Source organism: Muntiacus reevesi, chromosome X, assembly GCF_963930625.1.
Source record: "Muntiacus reevesi chromosome X, mMunRee1.1, whole genome shotgun sequence".
NCBI lineage: Eukaryota > Metazoa > Chordata > Mammalia > Artiodactyla > Cervidae > Muntiacus > Muntiacus reevesi.
Window position 1 is genome coordinate 36,394,651 of NC_089271.1, and position 22,885 is coordinate 36,417,535.

The following is a 22,885-nucleotide window of genomic DNA, read 5'->3' on the forward strand; positions in this document are numbered from 1 at the left end:
ACATAACTACTGAGTCTGGTAGAACAGTAGCTCAGAGACCATCGGGGATCAGTTAGAACACCGACTCAGACGGTCCAGTATGCAGAGAGGGCAAACAAAAAAGCTGCATTTCCCTGTCAGATGAGTTCACGTAAGAAAACCAAGGAGGTGCTCTCGAAAATACAGGCAATGGCTGCTCAAAATAATTAAGAAGGCATTCTAAATACCACATATTATTAGACAACAGTGTAAAGTGATGCAATTAGAAAACAGGCAACTTAAAAAAAATATGGTCACAGGTCTTTGAGAACTCAAGAAAACAATCAATAGCAAACACAAGAGCTGAAAGTCTTCTCACCTGAGGGGTGAAAGTGAAAGTGAAAGTGAAGTCGCTCAGTCATATCAGACTCTTTGCGACCCCGTGGACTGTAGCCCACCAGGCTCCTCCGTCCATGGGATTCTCCAGGCAAGAATACTGGAGTGGGGTGCCATTTCCTTCTCCAACTGGCAGTTCTTAAATGCTTCTTGTGCTAAATGTAAGTAGGTGTTTATATTCTCTCAGTTCATTGACTCCTCACCATGAAGTAGATATAACTGTTCCCATTTTACAGATGAGGAAAATGAGACCCCACACCACATTCACAAGGCTTCTTACAAGTGGAATTGGCTTAATTATGTGAAAGAAGTCTGAGGAGTGTGGAGTGTGTTTTATCTATAGTTCCATCTTAAGTTAAGAAAGTTTGGTCATCTTGGCAAAATTGAAAAAACACAACCTCGATTCCATCTTGGTAAATGAGAATACCGTATCAGTACTAGCATTTAAAATGTTACTAAGTACTGAGTGACCCAAGACAAAGCTAATGACATAATAGTATGTATAAAAACAGGTTGGCACACATAGACCTAAGCTCAGAGAAATATACCAAGTTGTTAAGAGTGGTAATTTCAGGATGATGGAGTTACGGGGCAGTTTTCATTTTTTTCTGAAAAATATAGAGAGGTACATCATTTACTCTTATATTTGTCTACATTTTTCGGTTTTTACTATAAAAATATTTTAACTTTATTTAAAAAAAGAAAAAGTTTGGAGTGATAACTTCTCAACTGATATATACATATAAAGTTTCAACACTGTAAAGAGACCTATTTCCAGAAAATTCTGAATAGGTCATTGTGCTTTGGGGGAAAAAACAGAATAACACATAAAAAAAAGGAATAAACAACCTACTTCCTTCAACAAGGGCACTCATTCTAGCGCAGCTTTCTTTAAGAAGATGCTGGAACCATGCTGAGATACACAAAATGTGGTTCCAAGCCTCTTATCTTCCAGATGAAAAGAAAAGCAATTTGATGTTGTGTGTTAGCATGACTTAATATCTTATTGAAAGTTCTTCCTGCTGTTTGATTTTATTCTAACTCTAAGACGTCAGCTTTACATAAAGATCAAAATTATTTTCCCCAAACACAGGAGAGTCTCTCTGCCCTTCTTATCAATTGGACTTAGTAATATTTTAAAACTGCTTGGGGAGAATTTAGCTCTCTTTAATTTGGGACGGGTACTAACTAGCCAAACTCCTGCTCTTTTTAGGTGAGGTGTTGGTTTTGGATTCACTCAGTTCAGTCGCATTTCATTACATTGTAATGATGGTGGACTAAACACTGCAGACTAGGCCTTGCTCCTCCTTTCATGTAGGGAGTCCTTAGGAGAGCAGCATGTTTCATTTATATCAGCCTCATATTTAAAACTGTGGTTGCAGTTTGAAGAATTGTCTCCTCATGAAGGCTAGGTTGGAATGATAGGAACATTAAATAATGTCTTGAATTTCTGTTTTTCTGTTATAAGGGCAATCTTATTGTGAATGATAATAGACATTCTGGAAAACAAGAGTGGGGGGGAAAGCACCTCTTAACAAACAAAATTTGTTTCTCATTCTTTTACAATTATGTTCATTTTATAAATTAATTGGGAGAAGGAATAAATATAAACGAGTTACAGGTTCAAGGAATTTGCCCCCATTCTTATTTAGTGGTATAATGAAGGAAAAATGGTACCTAAAAATCTAGATTTATAAAATAAAAGCTAAGATGTTCTAGTAATTTTTTTATTCAAGTATAGTTGATGTACAATGTTATATGTTACAGTTGTACAATATGGTGATTCACAATTTTAAAGGTAATGCCCCATTTATAGTTATTATTATAAAATATTGGCCATATTCCCCATGTTGTACAGTATATTCTTGTAGCTTATTTTATACCTGAGTTTGTACCTCTTAATCTCCTACCCCTGTATTGCCTTTCTCCCTTCCTGCTCCCGATTGGTAACCACTAGTGTGTTCTCTGGATCTGTGAGTCTAGTATTTTTGACAGACCATTGCAAAATGATTCATTGCAATGAAAAACATTGCAAAATACCATAGTATTTCTCTCTTTTGTAAACTTTGAGAAGACTTTAAAAATAATGATAGCCTAAATATGAATAGCTTTTCTGTTGTTGCTTGCAAAGTGCTTTCACATACAGTATATAATTCCATGCACTGTAAAACACTGTGAGCTAACTGTCATTATCTTTTTTTACAGTTGAGAATTGAGGCTCAGTGAGATTATGCAAGTGGCTTTTCAGAAGTCACAGGGAGCTTTCTATTTAACCAGTTTGGTTCTTGCGTAGCTTCACAGAGCATGTATGTCATAGGAAGATAACGTGGCATAGAGGAAATCATAATCAGTATTTCTTTTGAAAATGTGTTTTTAGTAACCACCTCAGAGGGTCTCTGGTACCACAGATTATTTATGCAGACACCAACATGCATGGTTTCAGCTAATTAATAAAGTGCTTCCATTATGATGTTTGAAAATGGGATAAAATGAAAATAAAAAAGATCAACCTCCTGATTACCTACATTAGGGATCAGCAAACCATGCCCCACATTGAAATCCCGTTGCTGCCTGTTTTTGTAAAGTTTTATTGGAACACAGGCATGCCCATTCACTTTTGTGTTGTCTGTGGCTGCTTTTGCATTACAGTGGCAGAGTTGAGTAGTTGCAATAGAGACCATGACCTGCAAAGCCTGAAATATTTACTCTTTGTAAATACACAAAATGTTTGCCAACCCTTGGTCAAACTGAAAAACTACCTTGAATGATTGTGATGAAAATACTTAATTTATGGCTACATTTAGGCAACTTCTCAAGTAAAACAAAACAAGAACATTTGGAGTAATTGGATGAGTCTTGCAGAATCCCAGAAAGAATAGTAGAGTGTTTCTTATCAGTTTTCTTAACCAGTAGTGGCAAATAGTGGAAGTCTTAGGGCCTTTCACAAATTCATTAAATACCTACTACATGTAAACTTCTGTGCTAAGATTTTTATTAGTTGAGAAAAACAGTGAATTGCAGGGGGGCACACCTGGGTTTCCCAGAGAAGGAAGTGGCAACCCACTTCAGTATTCTTGCCTGGAGAATTCCATGGACAGAGGATCCTGGTGACCTGTAGTCCATGGGGTCACAAAGAGTCAGACATGACTGAGCCACTCACACACACACCTGGGTTTCAGGGCCACTTCTGTGATTAGTTTATTCTGGGACCTTCCTTCGTTTCCACTGTAAACAAAGAAGTCTCATTTGTCTATAATTCTGCAAATACTTTCCATTAAACACAGTCTTCTCCTCAGCATCCAGAGACTTGCTTTTTCCACTGGACCGTCATTTTATTCATTCAGCTCTTAATATGTGCTGTTGTTTCATTTGCTTGTTTGTCATTAAAAATTCTGAGCTTGATTTTACTATTCAGGTAAAACATATTTGTTGTTGGAACAACAGAAGGGCAGAAAACAGATAAGCACAACTAAAAAAATTTAAAAGCTCTAATTTGACTAACTAAAGAGAACAATTCTTAATATTTTGTTTTGTATCCTCACTAATATTTTTACAGTCATTAAGTTGGTAAACCATGAACCATCTAGGGGGAGGGAGGGGATGTGGGAAGGAAGACCCTGATTTGCAGTCTTTGCTGATTTCTGTGATTTAAAGATTTCCATTGTGGCCTATTTCAAGCTACTGAGTTGTTTGAAAACTGCCTCACAAAATTCCTAACCATTTAACTGTCTCATGAGTCAGTATGAGCCAGCTGAAGCACTCCACTGTTTATGTGTATATGTGTGTGTATTCATATGTATATGTAATTTTCTTTTTATTAAAAATGGAATTTTCTATGTATTTTCCATTGTAATACATTACTCCCTTTGCTTACCAAATATGATTAAAAAAATTTTGTATGTCAGTATATGTATGTGTATACTGTCAATTTTAAGGACTGGATAATATTTCATTGAACATACATATTAGGATTTATTTAATCATTGTTTTGTTTAGGGATCTTTAGAGTTTTCCCAGAACTTTGCCATTGAAAATAATGGTATGATTCAAATTTTTGTAGTAGCCTTTCTTTCTAAGTGAGTTAATCTATGAGAAATATCTTACAAACTGAAAATGTCATATAAATATTACTTATATTAATTAGGTCCCATTTTTTTGTTTAGATTATGTACATGTCTAAATGAGACAGTGGTGTGCAACTATCTTTGCATTCCCCACAGCACTTAGCAAAGTGCATCCACATTCATTACATATTTGAGAATAAAGACAATGGTCAGTTTATTCTGTCTTCTAGTGCTTGTGGTCAGTGGTCCAACTGTGTCAAGTTACAAGGCCTCATACAGTCATAGATCTGAGTTTTTCCTCAGAGAGGATTCAGTTGGATCAGCTAGACTTAGCTCAAAACCTTGAACTTCATTGTTTTCAGCTAAACAAGTTGATCCACATTGTTTTATGTTTTCATGTAATATATTGGGGCTTTCCTTATAGCTCAGTTGCTAAGAATCTGCCTGCAACGCAGGAGACCCCAGTTTGATTCCTGGATCGGAAAGATCCGCTGGAGAAGGGATAGGCTATCCACTCCAGTATTCTTGGGCTTCCCCTGTGACTCAGCTGGTAAAGAATGTGCCTGCAATGTGGGAGGTCTGGGTTCCATCCCTGGGTTGGGAAGATCCCCTGGAGAAGGGAAAAGGCTACCCACTCCAGTATTCTGGCCTAGAGAATCCCATGGACTAAGCAGTCCATGGGTTGCAAAGTGTCAGACACAACTAATATATTAAAGTATCCGTGACCCCAGTGGACAAAATGTAGCAGACAATTGCCTGTCCCTCCCCATCCCTCCCCACCCCCTTGCGCAAACACACTACTGTGTACCTCTTTTTCTCCCAGGAACAAATGAACAAAGATAATCACAAAATATATCCACTTTGTACTCACTAAAGAAGTTCCTGCATTTCCTTTCTTATATCAGGTTTTACTTTAGTATTTTGAATTATACATGTATTCTCATTTCCCTGGTTGCTCCAGGTGAGAGTACAAAGTTAATAACACTCAATAAAATAAATGAAGCCATAAAATCTTCTGGCAGCATTATAAGGTTGTTATAAAAATGCACATTTGGGGAAAAATGTCCTTTAACAATTTTGAAACCTAAAGCCATGAACATTTTTTATTACTAGGAAAAAAACATTTTCCCCAATATCTTGTTATGAAAATTTTTGAACATACAGAAGACAATTTGAAAGAATTGTACAAGGAACAACCAAGTACTTGCCACCTAGATTCTACAGTTAACGTTTTATTTCACATGTCTATCCATCCCTCTATCAATCCCTCAATCCACTTGTAAGTGTGTGTGTATGTAAATTGTATATATCAGTACTCTTCCTTTCTTTGCTATTCATATTATTATCTATAGAAGAAAATCCAGTTTTAAAAGCCAGCTACACTATCAGTCTAGAAAGGTGACTGGTTCAGACTCCATCCTCTAGCAAGCTTGAAACTCCATAGATAAGACAGTTGGCAGGCTTCCAGGCATGATTGACTTTAGTCCTGTTCTGAAACGGTTTAAGAGAGCAGAAATAGGTAATGTGGTCTTCCAGGGGAATTTCTAGGTGGGAGGCTGCTCTGTGCTGGGGGATCTCCCAACCACAGCTGCTGTTTTAAACTGAAGTGATTTGGGGCATCTATTGGCTCTAGAAAAAGTATATGTGCATATATATATATATATAATATGTGTGGGGGGGTGGGTGTTGTATATACATGCACACGCACACACGCACACCCCCATATACTGCATTATCTCCATGACAGTGTGGCAAAGTAGGTCTTATCTTTGCTTTATAATTCAGGGACAGAACTTGGGTTAAAAGACATGTCCAAGGCTGCACAGCTAATAAATGTCAGGAAGGGAAATGGAATGTTTTTCTGGAGCTCTGGAGCCTGAACCACTTCCCATGCCATTCTCTACTTGGTTTCCTTGCCTTAGTGGCCTTTGGCGTCACCTCTCAATGTGGTTCATGCTCAGGCCAGTTGGCCTGCTGGATGGCCTCAAGAAGACTGTGTGCTCACAACTGGTCCTTAGACAGGATGATTTTAGTGGCGGGGGTGGGCGGGGGGAGTTGCAGTCCAGAGTAACCAAGTCAAGGCTTTGAGAATCAGGCTAAGTGAAAGTTGGGTAACTGGGAAAAGACAGGATCCCGTCTGCCTCTGATGATCATGACTTGCTGGTTTGTTTACAGGTGTTTTGAAGTCTTCTGCATCTATTGTCAGTCAAACCACATTGAAGAACCTTATGTCAGCATCACCAAGAAGCGGCAAATGCCAAAAGATGGCCACTCAGAGGAAATTGAGAAGGAAGTGGGCCAGGCAGAGGGCAAGCTATTCACCCACCGATCTGCATTCAGCCGGGCATCGGTGATCCAGGCTTTCCTGGGCTCAGCCCCCCAGCTGACCCTGCAGCTGTATATAAGTGTCTTGCGGCAGGATGTCAGTATCGGACGAGGTATGTGTATTTTTTTATTTCTGTTTGCATTTGGGAAGCATGGAGAGCAAAACATAAGGTCTCTTTTGTTTCAGGTGAAATTCATTTCTATGCACCTTCCATCCGAAGTCTGTTACAGTTACTAAGCTCAAAACGTAGTGAGTTAAAATAATTGCGTTTCTTTTGCTTATGAATCTGCAGTTTAGGCAGCTCTCAAAAGCGCTCGCTTCGGCTCCACTGAGGTTAACTGGGGTGGCTCAAAGATGGGGAGTTGGAGTCCACAGAGGGCTCATCCGCTCACAGTTCTTAACGTCAGTGCTGGCTGTTGCTGGGGCCTCAGATCTTCCCCACTTGGTCTCTCTACGTGGGCTAGTTTGAGCCTCATCACAGCATGGTGGCTGCTTTCAGGAGCGAGTATCCTGAGAGGGAGAAAGGGCCAGGTGGAAGGGTATTCCTTTTGTAATCCAGTTTTGAAGTCATGCAACATTACTTCTGCTGCCATTTTCTTTGTTGATACAGCCAGGAACCCTGTCGAGGTTCAAGCCAAAGGGAAGAAAGGGAACTCTGACTTTTGTTGGGGAATGGCCAGAGTCTAGAGGTTCCAGGCAATCCAACTTGCTGTACATAGGCTGAAAGGATGGCTGCCAGGGGCTGGGCCTCTTCAGATTGTGCCTCTGTCACTCAACGATAGTTGTAAAGCAGCTGAGACAGTTGTAACAGCTTCTTTGTGGTGAATGAGGGCATCAGGAGTTCCCTCCTGTCTTCTTGAAGTTCTAATAGATATCTCCTCTTTAAAATAAACACACTTCTCTAACCTTTGGACTAGTCTCACATCATCAAATTGAGGGCAGGTTTTGATTAAGCCAGATTTAAAAAAAAAACTGCACATGCATTGGACACAAGTGAAAACCTTCATATGAAAAGAGGAAATAATCCTTTGCAAATATTAATATTGTAAGTAAATGAAAACCAGGTATTCTGGCAAGTTTTACTATACAAATAAGCAAAAATGAGTTAAAAGCCTTTAAGTTTAAAAATACATATTTAAGATAACACTGAAATTGGAATATTTTAAAATAAATCACCCTTATTAATTTAACTTCCCTCAGTCTTCTTTCTGCCTCTAATCTAGGCTGGATAGTAAAATGTCTTTAATTTATGGCTGAGTCACAGGATATTTGTATATCACAACTTTCTTCCTTATCCAGGTTATGTAAGAGTGACTATGATTCTTAAGATATATCAGAACTTTAAGTTGAGGTCTCGGACCTTGGTGGATTAACACTTGTGAAAACACCTTCCACAGCCCCAGGTAAACAGTAGATGCTCAATAAATGCAGCAACATCCTTGTTTTCTAGGGACTTATAACTAGAATGGGCATTGACCAAGGTGAGTCCTCTGCATGCCAATATACCCTTTACCCAGTTCATTATTTTTCTATGTGGCAGGAACACAGCAAGAGACCAGATGTGGTGATAGCCAATTTGATTTTTACATGTCGGTTCAATTTTTTTTCTCAAGTTACTGAAAATGAAGTTGTCTTTTAGCTCAGAGGTTGGCAAACAGCAGCCCATGGATGTAATCAGGGGGTGCTTGTTTTTGTAAATAAAATTTTATTGGAACGCAGCCATGCCCTTTGATTTACCTGTTGTCTGTGTCTGCCTTTTTTTTTCCTTTGAGCAGAGTTGAGTAGTTGCATAGTTGTAGCAGAAAATAAGTAGTCCATAGAGCATAAAGTATTTATTGTCGGACTCCTTACAGAAACTTTGCCAACCCTCATTACAGTTTTTCAGATGGAATTCTATTCAGGAAGATGAAACCTATCTCATAAAATGTCAGTGTCACAAAGAATATCTGTAACATGCCCCTGGAGAACTTGGAATAATATAAGTCCCCTGAGAATTAAACAATAAATCAAATATGTATAGAGAAAGGAAGTGGGCATGGTCCTCTTAAAAATATAGATAACTGCCATTTTTATAGGTTTTGACTAACCGTAATCACTGCCTTAGCATATCTGAGGAAGGAATCTCTCAGCCGGAAGGGGAAGGGCAGTTATAATTAGAGCACAGGCTGGGGTGTGTCATGGAGGCCAACATGGGCAGTAACTATCATGTGATTAGGAATGCATTTGATGCAAGAAACAAAACACTTGACTACAAGGTTAGGCAACCCATTATTTTGCTCATTTAAGAAGAAACTGGAGTTGGGCCTTTGCTGGCATTATATCAGCCGGTCACACTGATAAAGTTGATGTCCCTACAATTCTATTGGCCTTTCTTTTGGGTTGCTACTGCATAGAATCCATGATGGCTTCATTCAACTTCATTCAAGGTAGGAAGAAAAGCATGAAGCAGAAGGGGGAATATCTTTCTTCCTTTAGTTAGTTCAGTCGCTCAGTTGTGTCCAACTCTTTGCAACCCCATGGACTGCAGCACACCAGGCCTTCCTGTCCATCACCAGCTCCCATAATTTACTCACACTCATGTCCATAGAGTTGATGATGCCATCCAACTATCTCATCCTCTGTCGTCCCCTTCTCCTCCCACCTTCAATCTTTCCCAGCATTAGGGTCTTTTCAAATGAGTCAGTTCTTCGCATCAGGTGCCCAAAGTATTGGAGTTTCAGCTTCAGCATCAGTCCTTCCAATGAATATTCAGGACTGATTTCCTTTAGGATGGACTGGTTGGATCTCCTTGTAGTTCAAGGGACTCTCAAGAGTCTTCTACAACACCACAGTTCAAAAGCATCAGTTCTTCAGCACTCAGCTTTCTTTATAGGCCAACTCTCATATCCATTCATGATTACTGGAAAAACCATAGCTTTGACTAGACAGACCTTTGTTGGCAAAGTAATGTCTCTGCTTTTTAGTATGCTGTCTAGGTTGGTCATAACTTTTTTCCAAGGAGCAAACATCTTTTAATTTCATGGCTGTAGTCACCATCTGCAGTGATTTTGGAGCCCAAAAAAGTAAAGTCTGTGACTGTTTCCATCGCTTCCCCATCTATTTGCCACAAAGTGATGGGACCAGATGCCATGATCTTAGTTTTCTGAATGTAGAGTTTTAAGCCAACTTTTTCACTTTTCTCTTTCACTTTCATCAAGAGGCTCTTTAGTTCTTCTTCACTTTCTGCCATAAGTTGGTGTTATCTACATGTCTGAGGTTGTTGATATTTCTCCCAGCAATCTTGATTCCAGCTTGTGCTCCTTCCAGTCCAGCGTTTCTCATGATGTAGTCTGCATATAAGTTAAATAAGCAGGGTGACAATATACAGCCTTGATTTAATCCTTTCCCGATTATTAGTAAGTAAAAGCTTTCCCAGAAACCTCGCTAATAAACCTCATTTAGATCTCATTGACCAGGACTGGTCACATGGTCACCTTGGTTCAAGAGATGCTAGAGAAGCTGGGCATAGGAACAGTTACAACCAGTGGCTTTGAACCGCATTCCTTCAATTTCCCTGGTGATGATGTCACCGAAGGTGAGAGTCAGGGAGCTTGTTAAAAATCTATAGAAAACCAGGCTTCATTCTCGGAAATTGTGATTTGCTAGGTGTGGGATGGTAGCCTAAGATAGGTCTTTTGATATTTTTTCTCTTTTGTTTTTTAAACAAGTGCTCCAGGTAATTTTTATGTTTAGCAAAGTTTGGGAACACTGGACTATATAAGTCACAGCCTGCCTAGGGCTGGGCCCATTGCCACCCACCACAAAATTATGTTTTCTTAAAATATAGGAGGAGGACACTGTCTACCGTACCATGTGTTGAGACCAATAAAAATATCCATTCTTGACAGGAGAGGACACGAAGTCCATCTGAACCTGATACCATTCAACATTCAAAGTCTGTATAGCTTTCTTTTCTCTCTTATCCTATGCTCACTTAGCAAATGCTGATGCATTTGACCTTGGCAGAGCTTGGAGGAGAGGTGGAGCCAGCCACATGGTCCACTGGAGAGGTTTTTGTTAATTGCAGTACAATTCATACAACAATAAGTTAACCATTTTAAATGTACAATTTAGTGGATTTTAGGATATTCACTATGTTGTGTCATCATCATCACTATCTAATTTTAGAATATTTTCGATACATCGAAAAGAAATCCCATACTTAGTAGCAGTCACTCCTCATTTCCCTTCTCCAGACCCTGGCAATCACTAATCTACTTTCTGTCTCTATGAATTTGTCTATTGTGCATACTTCATATAAATGATATACTTTTGGAGAGTTTCTTCCCCCATAGTCAATGAATAATGGACACTGTCTATAACCCTCAGCCTTTGAGTGAGACCAGTCAGCTCTCAGGGGACTTGATTAAGTCTCTGGACCTTGGAGGATAGGTTGATCTGAGGCCCAGGTGAGTACACCAAGGTTACTGTGTCCTGTGAAGGCCTCTGCAGCCTGCCACTTGGCCTGCCTGGATCTCCAAGTGCCCTTTTCTCTTCCAGTCAAGGTGGTAATGTTGGCAGTAATGATGACTGCTTCTCAGATCCTTGCTTTGTGCCAGGCACTGTGATTGGCATGATTTTGTTTCACGTTCACAGCATCCCTGTGAGGTAGATCTGATTACTTCCATCTTCTTAAGGATGAAAATTGTACTTCTAGTCTACCAGAGGAGGCAGGACATAGGTTTAGATTTATGTGAATTCACTCATTGAAGTCAATGAATATGTATTGAATATGTTCTGTGTTCCTGACCTTGTGTTGGGCTCCAAGGATAAAGTGGTGAATAAGGTGGACAGGGCTGTATCCTTCTGGAACAGGATAGACAAATAGGAAACAAATAATTAGTCATATATTTATTTTATTTAAGGTAAATCCTGCAAAGTAAAAGTCTGTTGGGGGACTCTAACCAAGTCTGGGAGATAAGGGAAAATTTCCCAGGGGAACTTAAGTGTAAACCAAAATCTGGTAGATGAATCAAGTGAAGTAAAAGAAGGAAAGGGCATCCCAGGATTTCAGACTTTATCCCAGAGGCACTAGGAAGTCACTGATGAGTTTTAAACGTCACAGTGTCATGATCAGATTTTGTTTTAGAAGCTGATTACTCTGGAAAATGGATTGGAAGGGAGTGAAGGGAGAAACAAGGAGGCCCAAAAGTGGGCTGCTACAGTTGTCAAGTTGAGAACAATAATGGCTTAGGCTGTAATAGTAGAAATGGGTTATTGTAGCAACCCAATTACTGATGTAGAAGTTGAACAAGGTGATGACTGATTGAATGGGAAGGTGGGACAAAGGCAGATGTCAGACATAGTTCCCAAGTTCCTAACATATATTGTTGACTTATACCCTGCCTCATTCCAAAAATGGACTTGGTGACAGGGCTTATTAGTTAGTGCTATGATACTCTCTGTGGAATATACCCTTTTGTCTGCTCTTGTGGAAACTGGTAAATTAAATGGTAATATTATATAAACTTATCACCTGAACTAAAACATGCAATTCAAGCAGTTCATGTGATTAGTAAAGATTACTGAACTTATTTATGAATGTGTCCCATTGTAAACACAATTATAAATCTCATTCTCACATGAAATACCTAATCTGTCTAACACCATTTATTTGAGAGAGGAACAAAGTTATCAGTGGCTGAATACATGTTTTAAGATGTACAAGTATATAAATTCTGTCCTAAGTGATAGACTCAGATGTATACACAGTTCTTATTAACACTCTACATGCTGTGTTAGGTTGAAAAAACAGTTGTCACATCAAGTGAAGAAGGAAACTAATTACTCTCCTATTAGTTGATTCAGTGTCTGACATTTTCTCCTGTTCATCAGATGCCGAAGGGCCCCCCTCTGCTGCTCCTGGCCTGTCTACAGGACTGGTCAGAGGCTGCCCAGCTGGCTTCAACAGTGGGGTCAGTGGACCTGGGTTCCCCATCCCAGTTCACCACTTTCTGGCTGTGTGATCTTGGACATCCATCTGTGTCCTGCGAGGAGCAGCTTCCTCACCTGTAAAACAGGGATAATCAGAGTTCCTCCATCTTGGGGTTTTCCCAGCGATGACGTCACCATGTGACTTAACACAGAGCCTGGCTCAGGCCACGCCCCTAACAGATGGCTGCCCGTGTCTCCCTCCCCAGCTGCTGAGACAGGTCCCCCAAGGGGCGGCCAGGCCTGGTTCTCATGTGATCGCTGGATGCTCGGGCCTCGGGCTGTGAGAACCCGGCCTCGCCTGCTGCACCTTGTGGGGGTCGAGTGCTGTGCAGACGAGGAAGCCGGGGCTACATCCGGGAACCACACAGTCCTCAGCTTGGTTCCCTCTCTGCTCCCCTCTGTCTAGTGACACCCTCTATTTTCTTCCTTCCACCACTGACAGAAGCTTGGCACGGGTTTGGACTTTGCTGGCTTCTCAGGAGTGTCTGAGTGTAACTGTCTGGTGTGTGTAGAGCTTGGTGAAGTAGGTGCTTGTTTACTCCAAGAAACCTTTCATGGCACCTGGTGCTCCTTCAACCAGATGCCTCACTGTCAAGATGTTCACCGCACAGATTTGGGGATCGTTACAAGAGCCATAAAGCCCTTCTGGATTTAGGCAAGCCTCTCTCTTACCCTCCTGCTTATTTGAGTGGCCAGCAGGCCTCTCCCCAGCGATGGCAGGTGGAGAGTGTCCTTCAGCTGGTCACATGAGGACACCAGCCATGCCCCCCTGTCCCTGAAGTGGAGCATCTTTGTGTCCAGGGCATGGTACCTCATCTTCCAGTGACTTTCAGACAACAGGGAGTGCCTCCAGGGTGGGTGGTGCCCGGGAATCAATCATGGTACTCACATCATGCCAGGTTGGTTAAATAGCTGTGTGGTTGCTGAAAGTGGTTGATTTTGGCTTATGGCTGTGGCATGTTTTAGCACTGAATGTAGTCTCCAGGATACCTCACTGGAAGTCACACCAGAGGATCCATTAAGGACCAGAGATGTCATAGTAGGTGGATAAGCCATGTCAGGTTAGCAGGTCTGTGTGGTCAGGGTCACCTTACAGACCATGCTGTGTCAGCACTAGTGGCCCCTGTGACACCCGCAGGGAGCCAGGCTTCCTGGGCTCTTTAGACTCTGTTTGATGACTAGGTTTGGAGGTTGAGCTTTTCTGACCTCATGTGGGTAGGCCATGTGCAAAGTCACGTGGACAGGGGAGAGTCAGGGAAAGCTGTACCACTGTTGCTTTAAGAATCGTGCTCCAGCTTGCCTGTGGGTTCACAGGAGACATGGGGGCCCCGGGCAGCTTGTCCTCTGTCTAACTGAGGCACCCTGCCACACCCCCTCCTCCCTGGGACCAGGAGTCATCCACCAGGAGAGAAAGACAGGCAGAGGCTGAGAACCACAGCCCTTGGGAAAGCATGAGCCACCCAAGATTAGGCCTTTTGTGCATTTTGAAAAGATGGAAGGGGACTGGTGAGGCAGGATTTGTTCTGACTTGAGCCCTGCAGAGACCAGTGACGACCAGTGCCCTGTTGGGAGTGAGAAAACTAAAACCAGTATGAGTGGGAACAAGGGCTAGGGAGGGCGTGCCTGCCAAACCAGGTCTGTGACCAAAAGCAGTGTCAGGGCAGGCCAGAGTCAGACATCAGACACAGGTCAGCACAGGTGAAAACATCCCATGTGAGATGACATGAGCCCAAGAGTCCAGCCTGGAAAGACCTTGGAGAGTAATGTCAGATTGCTGTTGGCGTGAACACAAGGCCTGGGAATAAGGCTGGCCTCCCTCTGAAGACAGCCTCTGAGAAGAGAGGTGTTTGGAGGGCCCAGGCTCCCCTGGTCCCTGAATCTGACTGGTCCTGCAGTCATGTTGCTGTCAGTCTTTAGAACAGGTCTCTAGGTTCCCAAAATAGAATCTCTAAATGAGGGACCATTTAATAACCTGTAATACATTCTTTCCTAAAGCATAAATTGCAAAGTGGCAGCTCACAAACCTAGTCTGGATGGTGTTTGTTAGTCCTCCGCAAACATCTTAAAAGAAAATTCATAAGTGCTAACACTTAGAATCACAAACTTTTAACCTAAGTACCTGGATTTCTGACTTCTCTCATGAAATTAAAATGTCTGGGTGTCCATGTGGTTGCAGTCAGCTGCAGATACAAGAAACTATCCCATTAAGTTTGGCCTCTGGTTTGCCACTTCTCTCTTTTGGATTTCATGTCTCACCCACTTTACTCATAGTGGCCACTATAGTCTGGACACTATAGAGACTTGAACTTGTTACTCACACCACAAATTAATTCTAAGTTCACAGTATTCATAAGGATCAATTTTCTCATTTAATGATGTACTATAGTTCAGGGCTTCTCATACTGTCTTCAGTGTACAGCCAGTATTATCTGTTCTTCTTGTTCTAATTCCTTATGAAGTGATAGGAGGTCCTATAATTCATGACTGATACACAGCTCACATTTGACAAATGTCTTTATAAGAGAGAGTCAGGAAGAGATTTGATTACAGAGTGAGATGATAATGTGAGGACTGGAGCAAGATGCTGTATGCTTGCTTTGAAGATGGAGGATGGGGCCACTAGGCAAGGAATGCAAGCTCGAAAGTCAAGGAAATGGATTCTTCTCTAGGGCCTCTGGAGGGACCATGGCCCTATTGGCACCATGATTTTAACCCAGGGAAGCTAATTTGAGACTTCTGGCCCCCAAAGCTGTAAGAGAATAAAGGTGTGTTGTTTTAGGCCACCATGTTTGTGATAATTTGTTACAGGAGCCATAGGAAACTAATAACAGGTGCAGAGTAACCTTTTATAATCTCTTATTAGGAGCAGACCAATACTCCAAGAAAACTCTCTCATTTTCACAGAGAGCAAGTAAATTCTAGATTTGCTTCAATGTAATATTTGATTCTAAAGGACCCACAATCTCTTTTTTACAGACTTATAAGTAAACCCATAAACCGAGTCAGATTTGGCAAAGTTTAACACAGATTTGTGTTACTTTTCAGATTCTTCCACAAACTTACTGTTTTCTGTATTCATTCAGTTTTTTTTCCCTTCACCATTCTTCCTCTTTCCCATTCTGGAACAAGTCATTTTACTTCAGCCCAAAAACACTTTTTCTGCCCTTAATTTTTAAAATGTCTCATTATCTTCAGGCTCATAGTAGAGACTCATTCTTATAGAGCCTCATTTACATAAATTATAACTTTTAAGCAGTCACAGGTATTTCATGGAGAAAACCAGGGGGTGGATCATTGTAAATTTCTGCTAAAATTGTCGTTTTAGCAGAGCTTGTGAGTACATTCAAGCCAGGTTTATTCAGCCATGCAATTCCTTTCCTATAGCTTTACATCATGGCAGAAATGAACATACTCATTTACAAATCCAAAGATACAGCCTCTACAGCATATATATAAGAAACAAAAGTATATCAATTCAAATCATGCTTAGTAATCAATGTTTTAGTATTCTTTCTTAGACATTTTCTAGGCATCCATTGAATTTCTATTAATTATCTCATAATATCACTGCAGAGCCTTCAGTTATCTAAAGATTTTAGAAATGCTCCTCAACAGAACATGCTCCAAAATCTCATTAAGGTGGAAAATACAGGTTTATCAGAGCAATGACTCACTCTATTTGCTTAAATATAAATTGATTTTTTTCCTATAATCTTATACCTTCAGTAGGAGTAATTCTAGTTCTTTTGATTGTAAACCTGTACATATTTAGGAAAAATATACCTAAGAGGCTTAAAAATGTATGCTTGTATTATAATTAACACTGATGAATCAGAGAAGACCTAGTTGTCATTAAACCCAAAATACTATACTAGTCATCATACTCAAAGATTTACATGAATTATGTCAATTTGAACTTTTAAAATATTTTAAAATCTAGCACTTTTCAAGTATTAGTAGTTCATTTTTATATTTTAGGAAATTTTAGTTATATTCAGTCTATATAAGCAATTATTCATTTAGATATTGCCAATCAGAATAGAGGTCCTGTATTTTTTTTCAAATTTAAAACTTTTTATTTTGTATTGGGATATAGCCAATTAACAATGTTACGGTAGTTTTAGGTCAACAGTGAAGGGACTCAGCCATACATATACATTTATCCATTTTCCCCCAAACCTCCCTCCCATCCAGGCTGGCACCAAACATCGAGTAGAGTGACATGTGCTATACCATAGGTCCTTGTTGGTTATCCATGTTGAATATGACAGTGTGCACATGACCTTCCCGAACTGCGTATCACTTCCCTCCCACCGCTGGCAACCATAAGTTCATTTTCTAAGTCTGTGAGTCTTTCTGTTTCATAAGTAAATTCATTTGTATCATTTCTTTTTACATTCCACATATAAGGGATGTCATACGATATTTCTCCTTCTCTGTCTGACTTACAGTATGACACTCTGTAGGTCTGTCCATATTGCTGCAAATGGCATTATTTCATTCTTTTTAATGGCTTAGTAATATTCCATTGTGTATATATGCCACATCTTCTTTATCCATTCCTCTGTCAATGGATATTTAGGTTGCTTCCATGTGTTGGCTATTGTAAACAGTACTGCGATGAACACTGACATGTATCCAAAGGTGGGAAAACATTACATCCTCACACAATCAGAGATGAAGGAATTTCTGAATCACAGACACAGATATATATAGCCACAGAGACATAGCTTCAGTCCTACAATTTCAGTCATGGGTTAAGTGTAAACACAAGCAGAAAATCTCCCTAGTCCAGATTTCAAATAGCTATTTTCTTCCCAAAGGGCATGACATTTTGAATTGATTTGAGATAAAAAATGGGCTAACAAATAAAAAGGCTGACAAACCAGATTCTCTTTTGCAGGCAGGGACCTGAATCATATAGACCTGAATATCTTTAAACCATGAACCCATTTAGAGAGAGCTCCGAATAGTCAGACCCTCATACTAAATCCCCATCCATTTCTGCTAATGATAGGGAATAACTTAACAGACATAAATAAACCGAAATAAAACATCAGTAGAGAGGCAATTTTAAATTAGAAGAACACAGAGTCCACACAGTTTTGTTGGCGTTCTGGCTTCACCCCAGAGAGCTAAGAAAAGACACACCTGGGCTTTCACCGCACACAAGGCACACTTCTCCATGAACAATGTTTACCTGGCTCTGACAGGTGAATCTATTGGGTGTCTGACTGTGAGCTCCAAAGCGGTTAAAAGATATTTTTCAAAAAGGATGAAATCTTGTCACTCATATAGATATGGACACATTAAAAGATTTTTATTACTCATGAGGGAATTTACAGATGTTAAAACGAATTCAAAAGAGAACAAAGATATGTTGAGCAGGAATATTGAAAGAAGTATGTAATTGGAGAAGTATGTAATTGGAAGCAGGACTGGTTTTATTGCATTGTGGGGGGGACAACAGTTGAACCTCTGCTGGACAATGCATTTTGTCATATATCTGTGACCTGACAGCCTGGATCTTGGAGCCAGCAAGCGACAGGCCCACGACCACCACAGGAGGTGCATTTCCCCCAACATGTGGAAAGGGCAGTGCCGAATCCTGAGCTCCACCTCTTCTTTATGGATGTGACCAACTCTCTAATTCATGTCCCAGTTCAGGAAGAATTGCTTCCAGAGCCTGGCGGGGACCTTCAGAGTCTCATCCACTGGCTAACCCACTCACAGTGGAGGGAGCCCATGCTGCTGCTATCAGCAAATGTAACTAAAGAGTTTGGATCCACGGGTGTGCTCTAGACTCCTCTCAGTTTCTGTCATTGTGAGTTGAAAGTGCCTGTGGGATATCTGAAAGGAGATAGCTCATGAAGTTGATGGGTTTAGTCAGGAGAAATGAATGGACTCATAGCCTGGAGAGCTGAATGTAGGGCCTGTAACAGGCTCTTCTGTACTCCAAGCCACTTGACCTTGGCCCTTTTGATTTTATCATAGCTTTGGTGTAAAGTTCCGTGGACATTGCTAACATCCCCCGTCCAACCTGCATCCCAGGACACCGTGAAAGGTGTTTTTCTCCTTTTCTATCTTAGGGTTTTCTCCTATGCCAGGGAACACAGCTCAGTTAGTGTTGGAAAGTGTGGGCAAGGTAGCGCTTGTTGGGCTACCTGCAAACTAAGGAAGATGGTTGTAAATGAATAAAGCTTCAGCCTCTGTCCTTAAGATGAATAATTCGGGATCCAATATATATGGTGGATCCCCAGTGGAAATGATGTCCATTGGCCACAGTGGTAACCAGCTTGACAGTGTTATGTAGTCTTTATGAGCCTTGCTTCCTCCCCTCCCTCCCTCTGTTTCCTAGGCTCCCCTCCCAATGAACTGCCTGCATCCAAAAGCTTGTCTCAGGCTCTGCGATTAGTGCTATCATCTGAATGGAGGTGGTCTTTTCCGTCAAAACACTAACAACTACTTCCCTTACGACATGGCAGGTCTTCACATTTTCACAAGTGTTCTGTCTTCCTTTTCTTTTCCGTTCTCCAAACCCTCCAGTCATTTCTCTAATGGCATGCTTGGTAGCCATCAAGGTCACTGTACCTGAAATATAGTCTGGTTCATTTGACTTGTCACTCTTAACACAAGGCATTCATAACTGAATGTCACATTGTAGGCATATATGATGAGCTTATAGTAGTGAAACTGTTTTATTTTATTTTTGCTTTAATCTGAACTCTGCGGTTTTATTGATATGCTCAAATATAGCTTTTGGGAGAGCTCAGTCTCACAGTTGGTTTATACTGATAGATGATCTGATAAATTGTCCCAGTTCTTTTTCCATACTGAGAGCAGCTAAATCAAGATTTACCTATCTTATACTTGCTCAATATAATTTTACATATATAAAGGTAGGGTTTGATATTTTTCTTTCTTATTCTATTTCCTTTTCTTGGATTCAAGCCCAGGATATCAGTCTGTTCGGATAATTGTGAATCATGCTTCTCTTGTCTTCCCAGTTTTGTCCTGGCTATAACTTTATTTCTTCATGCAGCAGTTGACAAGACAGTGAGACTAGGACAGCCCCAAAGCTACAGCCCTGTGCACTCCTTGACAGTTGCCCTTTGGCCTGGAAGGAAGTAGTGAAGCATATGAGTACAGATTGCATATCTGATTGCAAGTCCATCTGCACTGCACTCGTATTAGCATATGCATTTTCTCTAACTTGTCCACAAGGACGTCATGAGAGGACTTTTTCTGTTTTATGGGGCTTTATCTGGACGCCTTACTGAAAACCATACACAATATCTATAATATACACCCACTTATTAGCTGCAGATATCTTTTCTTTGTACATTAATGAAATGTTAAAGCATGTAGACAGGAATAAAGAATATTATAAGAAGCACCCATATACCTACTTGTCTGCTTTATTGAATATTCACATGACATGTTTGCTTCAGAATTTTTTTTTCTGTTTAAGAAATAAAACATTACTAGTACAATTGGGGCACCCCATCATGCTTCCTTGTCATAACTTCAGAGTTTATCATTCTCATGTGTGATTCATAACTTAACCGCATTTACACTGTCTCTATGACTATTACATATTGGTTTTGTAGGTCTTTAAACATTATCATACTGTAGATATCATTATGTAACTTGCATTTTTTGCTCAGTGTAATATTTCAAGAACTATACATGCTTATGAATGTAGTGCTAGTTCTTTCTTGTGGCTAAGTATTCTATTGCAGGAAACAATTTTCTAAGAGATAGATAATAAATGTTTTCGATTAGCAGTAAAGAATCCACCTGCCAATGCAGGAGGTGCAGGTTCGATCCCTGGGTCAGGAAGATCCCCTGGAAAAGGAAATGGCAACCCACTCCAGTGTTCTTACCTGAGAAATCCCTTGAACAGGGGAGCCTGGCGGGCTATAGTCCATGGGGTCTCAAGAGTCAGACGTAACTGAGCGACTAAACAATAAATGGTCAGTGTCACATAGTCTTCTTGATTTTTGTCTGTTTTTATACCCCTTTAACAGTGTGCAAAGCACTATTAACTCTTATACTGTACAAAAATACGGTTTAGATTGCCAATCTCTGTTCTCCTGTTCTGTCTGACTCACACTGTTTCTTCATCCTCCTTTTGATTTACGTGGCTTCCTATGTCATACATTCCCTTTTTATAAAACAGAATGACTGCCTTGCCTACCTCCTCAAGAGAGTAGGAAGATAAGGCAGATGATAGATATGAAAGTGCTTGGAAACCCGCACTGCACAGCACGTAGTATCTTAATTCCCCAACCAAGGATCAAACCCATGCCCCCTGCAGTAGAGGTGCAGAGTCCTAACCGCTGGACCATTAGGGAAGTCCCTGAAGTGTTTTGGGTTTTTTTTTAATGCTTTTTTATACCTTCTCTCTCTTCTCACTTCCTTTTTCTTTTTTCCCTCTCTCCTTCCTTTTTGCTGCTTCATATTCTATGAAGAAATATGGGAACTCATTGAGAAATGTGGATGACTGAGACGCATAGGTAGACACTGTTGGGCAGTGGGGGATTGGGAAGACCTGAGCCCAAAGTGTATAATGTTACGTTCTTGCTGGTGGTTTCTCTGCAGCTCTCGGACATCAGTGGCTGGGAAATTCAGGAGGCACACTCATTCTAGGCAGCCTGTTAGCAAAACACAGCTGTTATTTTGTTTAAATGTGCTTGGTCTAAGGTCTGGGCTGATGGCCTGTTCTGCCACTGAGTGCTGTGTGACCGGTCTCACCTCACAGACCTTTTGGCTCTTCATCTGTCAACTGCATCTGTCAACACAGGTTTCACAAGATTATTGTGAAAATTAAACGAGATAAGCTTAAAATGTTAGTATGTGATGCAGGCCCTTGGTGAAATGCTTATTAGAGGTTAATTTGCTATATTTTTACCTGTGGAGGTTAATTACTATACTTTATTATTTACTTAGAGAGGGTCCCCCTTTAGGACCACTGCACTAGACAGCAGGTCCACAAAGGGCATGTGCCTACTTTTCTCTTTTTTTGTATAGCACTGGTAACTTTAATGGATTTTAATAAAACTTGTAACTTTTCAAAAAGTGAGTACGGTAAGCTTGGATTAGGTATTTCAGCACCTTCTCTGGTCTTGATGCAAAACAATGATGAATTAATTTTTCTTTGTGGGAAAAGTTTATTAGTAATTTAATTTCTTTAATGGCCAGATAACTATTGAGATTTTTAACTTCATCATGTGTCACTTTTGGTATATTGTATTTTTCTACCAATTTGTCCATTGCACCTACGTTGCTGAATTCATTGGCAACCGTTGTTAGTAATATTCTCTTATACAATTTAATGTTTGTAGGACTGTAATGCTATTCCTTCATTTCTAATATTCATAATTCATTTTGTTTCTTTTGTTTCTTAATCAGTCCATCTAGGAGTTTATCAGTTTTGTTGATCTTTTCAAAGAACCAACTTTTGTATGTCTACTTTAAAAACTATCCCAAAATGGGAACTTTAATTTGAGAAAAATATGCATAAATAATAGTGTCCCTCATCTGTTACTACAAACACCTTTTTTAAAATTCCTTAAACACATAGTTAATAGTACCTAGCCTGGTGATGTGGATGTACTAAAGAATTTTTTAAAAAGTTGAACTGAATTCACATTTTTATTTCTCAGATATGACATACTCAATCCTTCCACATCCTCTGCAGTTAAAGATCTAAAATCTACTCTTAGATTGGCTGAGGGCTGGAGATTTAAACATGGGCAAGAGGAACATGTAGAAAGGGTCAGACCAGCTCTTACAGCTGTATGATTATATGGATAATAGTCATTGGTGTTGCTGGCCTTTCCTTATTAAGGCTGATTCTGCAGTTTTTCCACATGTAGGAGCCTGAGGAAGAAGATTGAGATAGCCAGTCTTTATATTTCCAGAGATAAGTAGTTTTTAGTGCTTACTTCAAGTTGAAAGCTATTTCTGGTATTTCTGATTATGCCTCAAGAGACCAAAAAGTAATTTGGGCTCAGAGGATAGAATGAAATTGAATTTTCTCTAGGGAAGATAATATTAAACATAAATGCAAAGCATCTTGTAACAAGGTTATTACAATGGCATATGTCCACTATGTTCAGGAAAAAGTAAGACAGTAAAATTATGACTGTAGACTTGCTGAGAA

At 40.2% G+C, this 22,885-nt stretch overlaps 1 protein-coding gene across 1 annotated transcript in view; it reads left to right on the forward strand.

Annotated features, from left to right (window-relative positions):
• XK (X-linked Kx blood group antigen, Kell and VPS13A binding protein) overlaps positions 1 to 22,885 on the forward strand; it is a 52,022-nt gene that overhangs the window by 2,218 nt on the left and 26,919 nt on the right. The window contains exon 2 of the mRNA XM_065914779.1: positions 6,594 to 6,856. Coding sequence (XP_065770851.1) covers positions 6,594 to 6,856 — 263 coding nt within the window. The remainder of the gene's footprint in view (positions 1 to 6,593; positions 6,857 to 22,885) is intronic.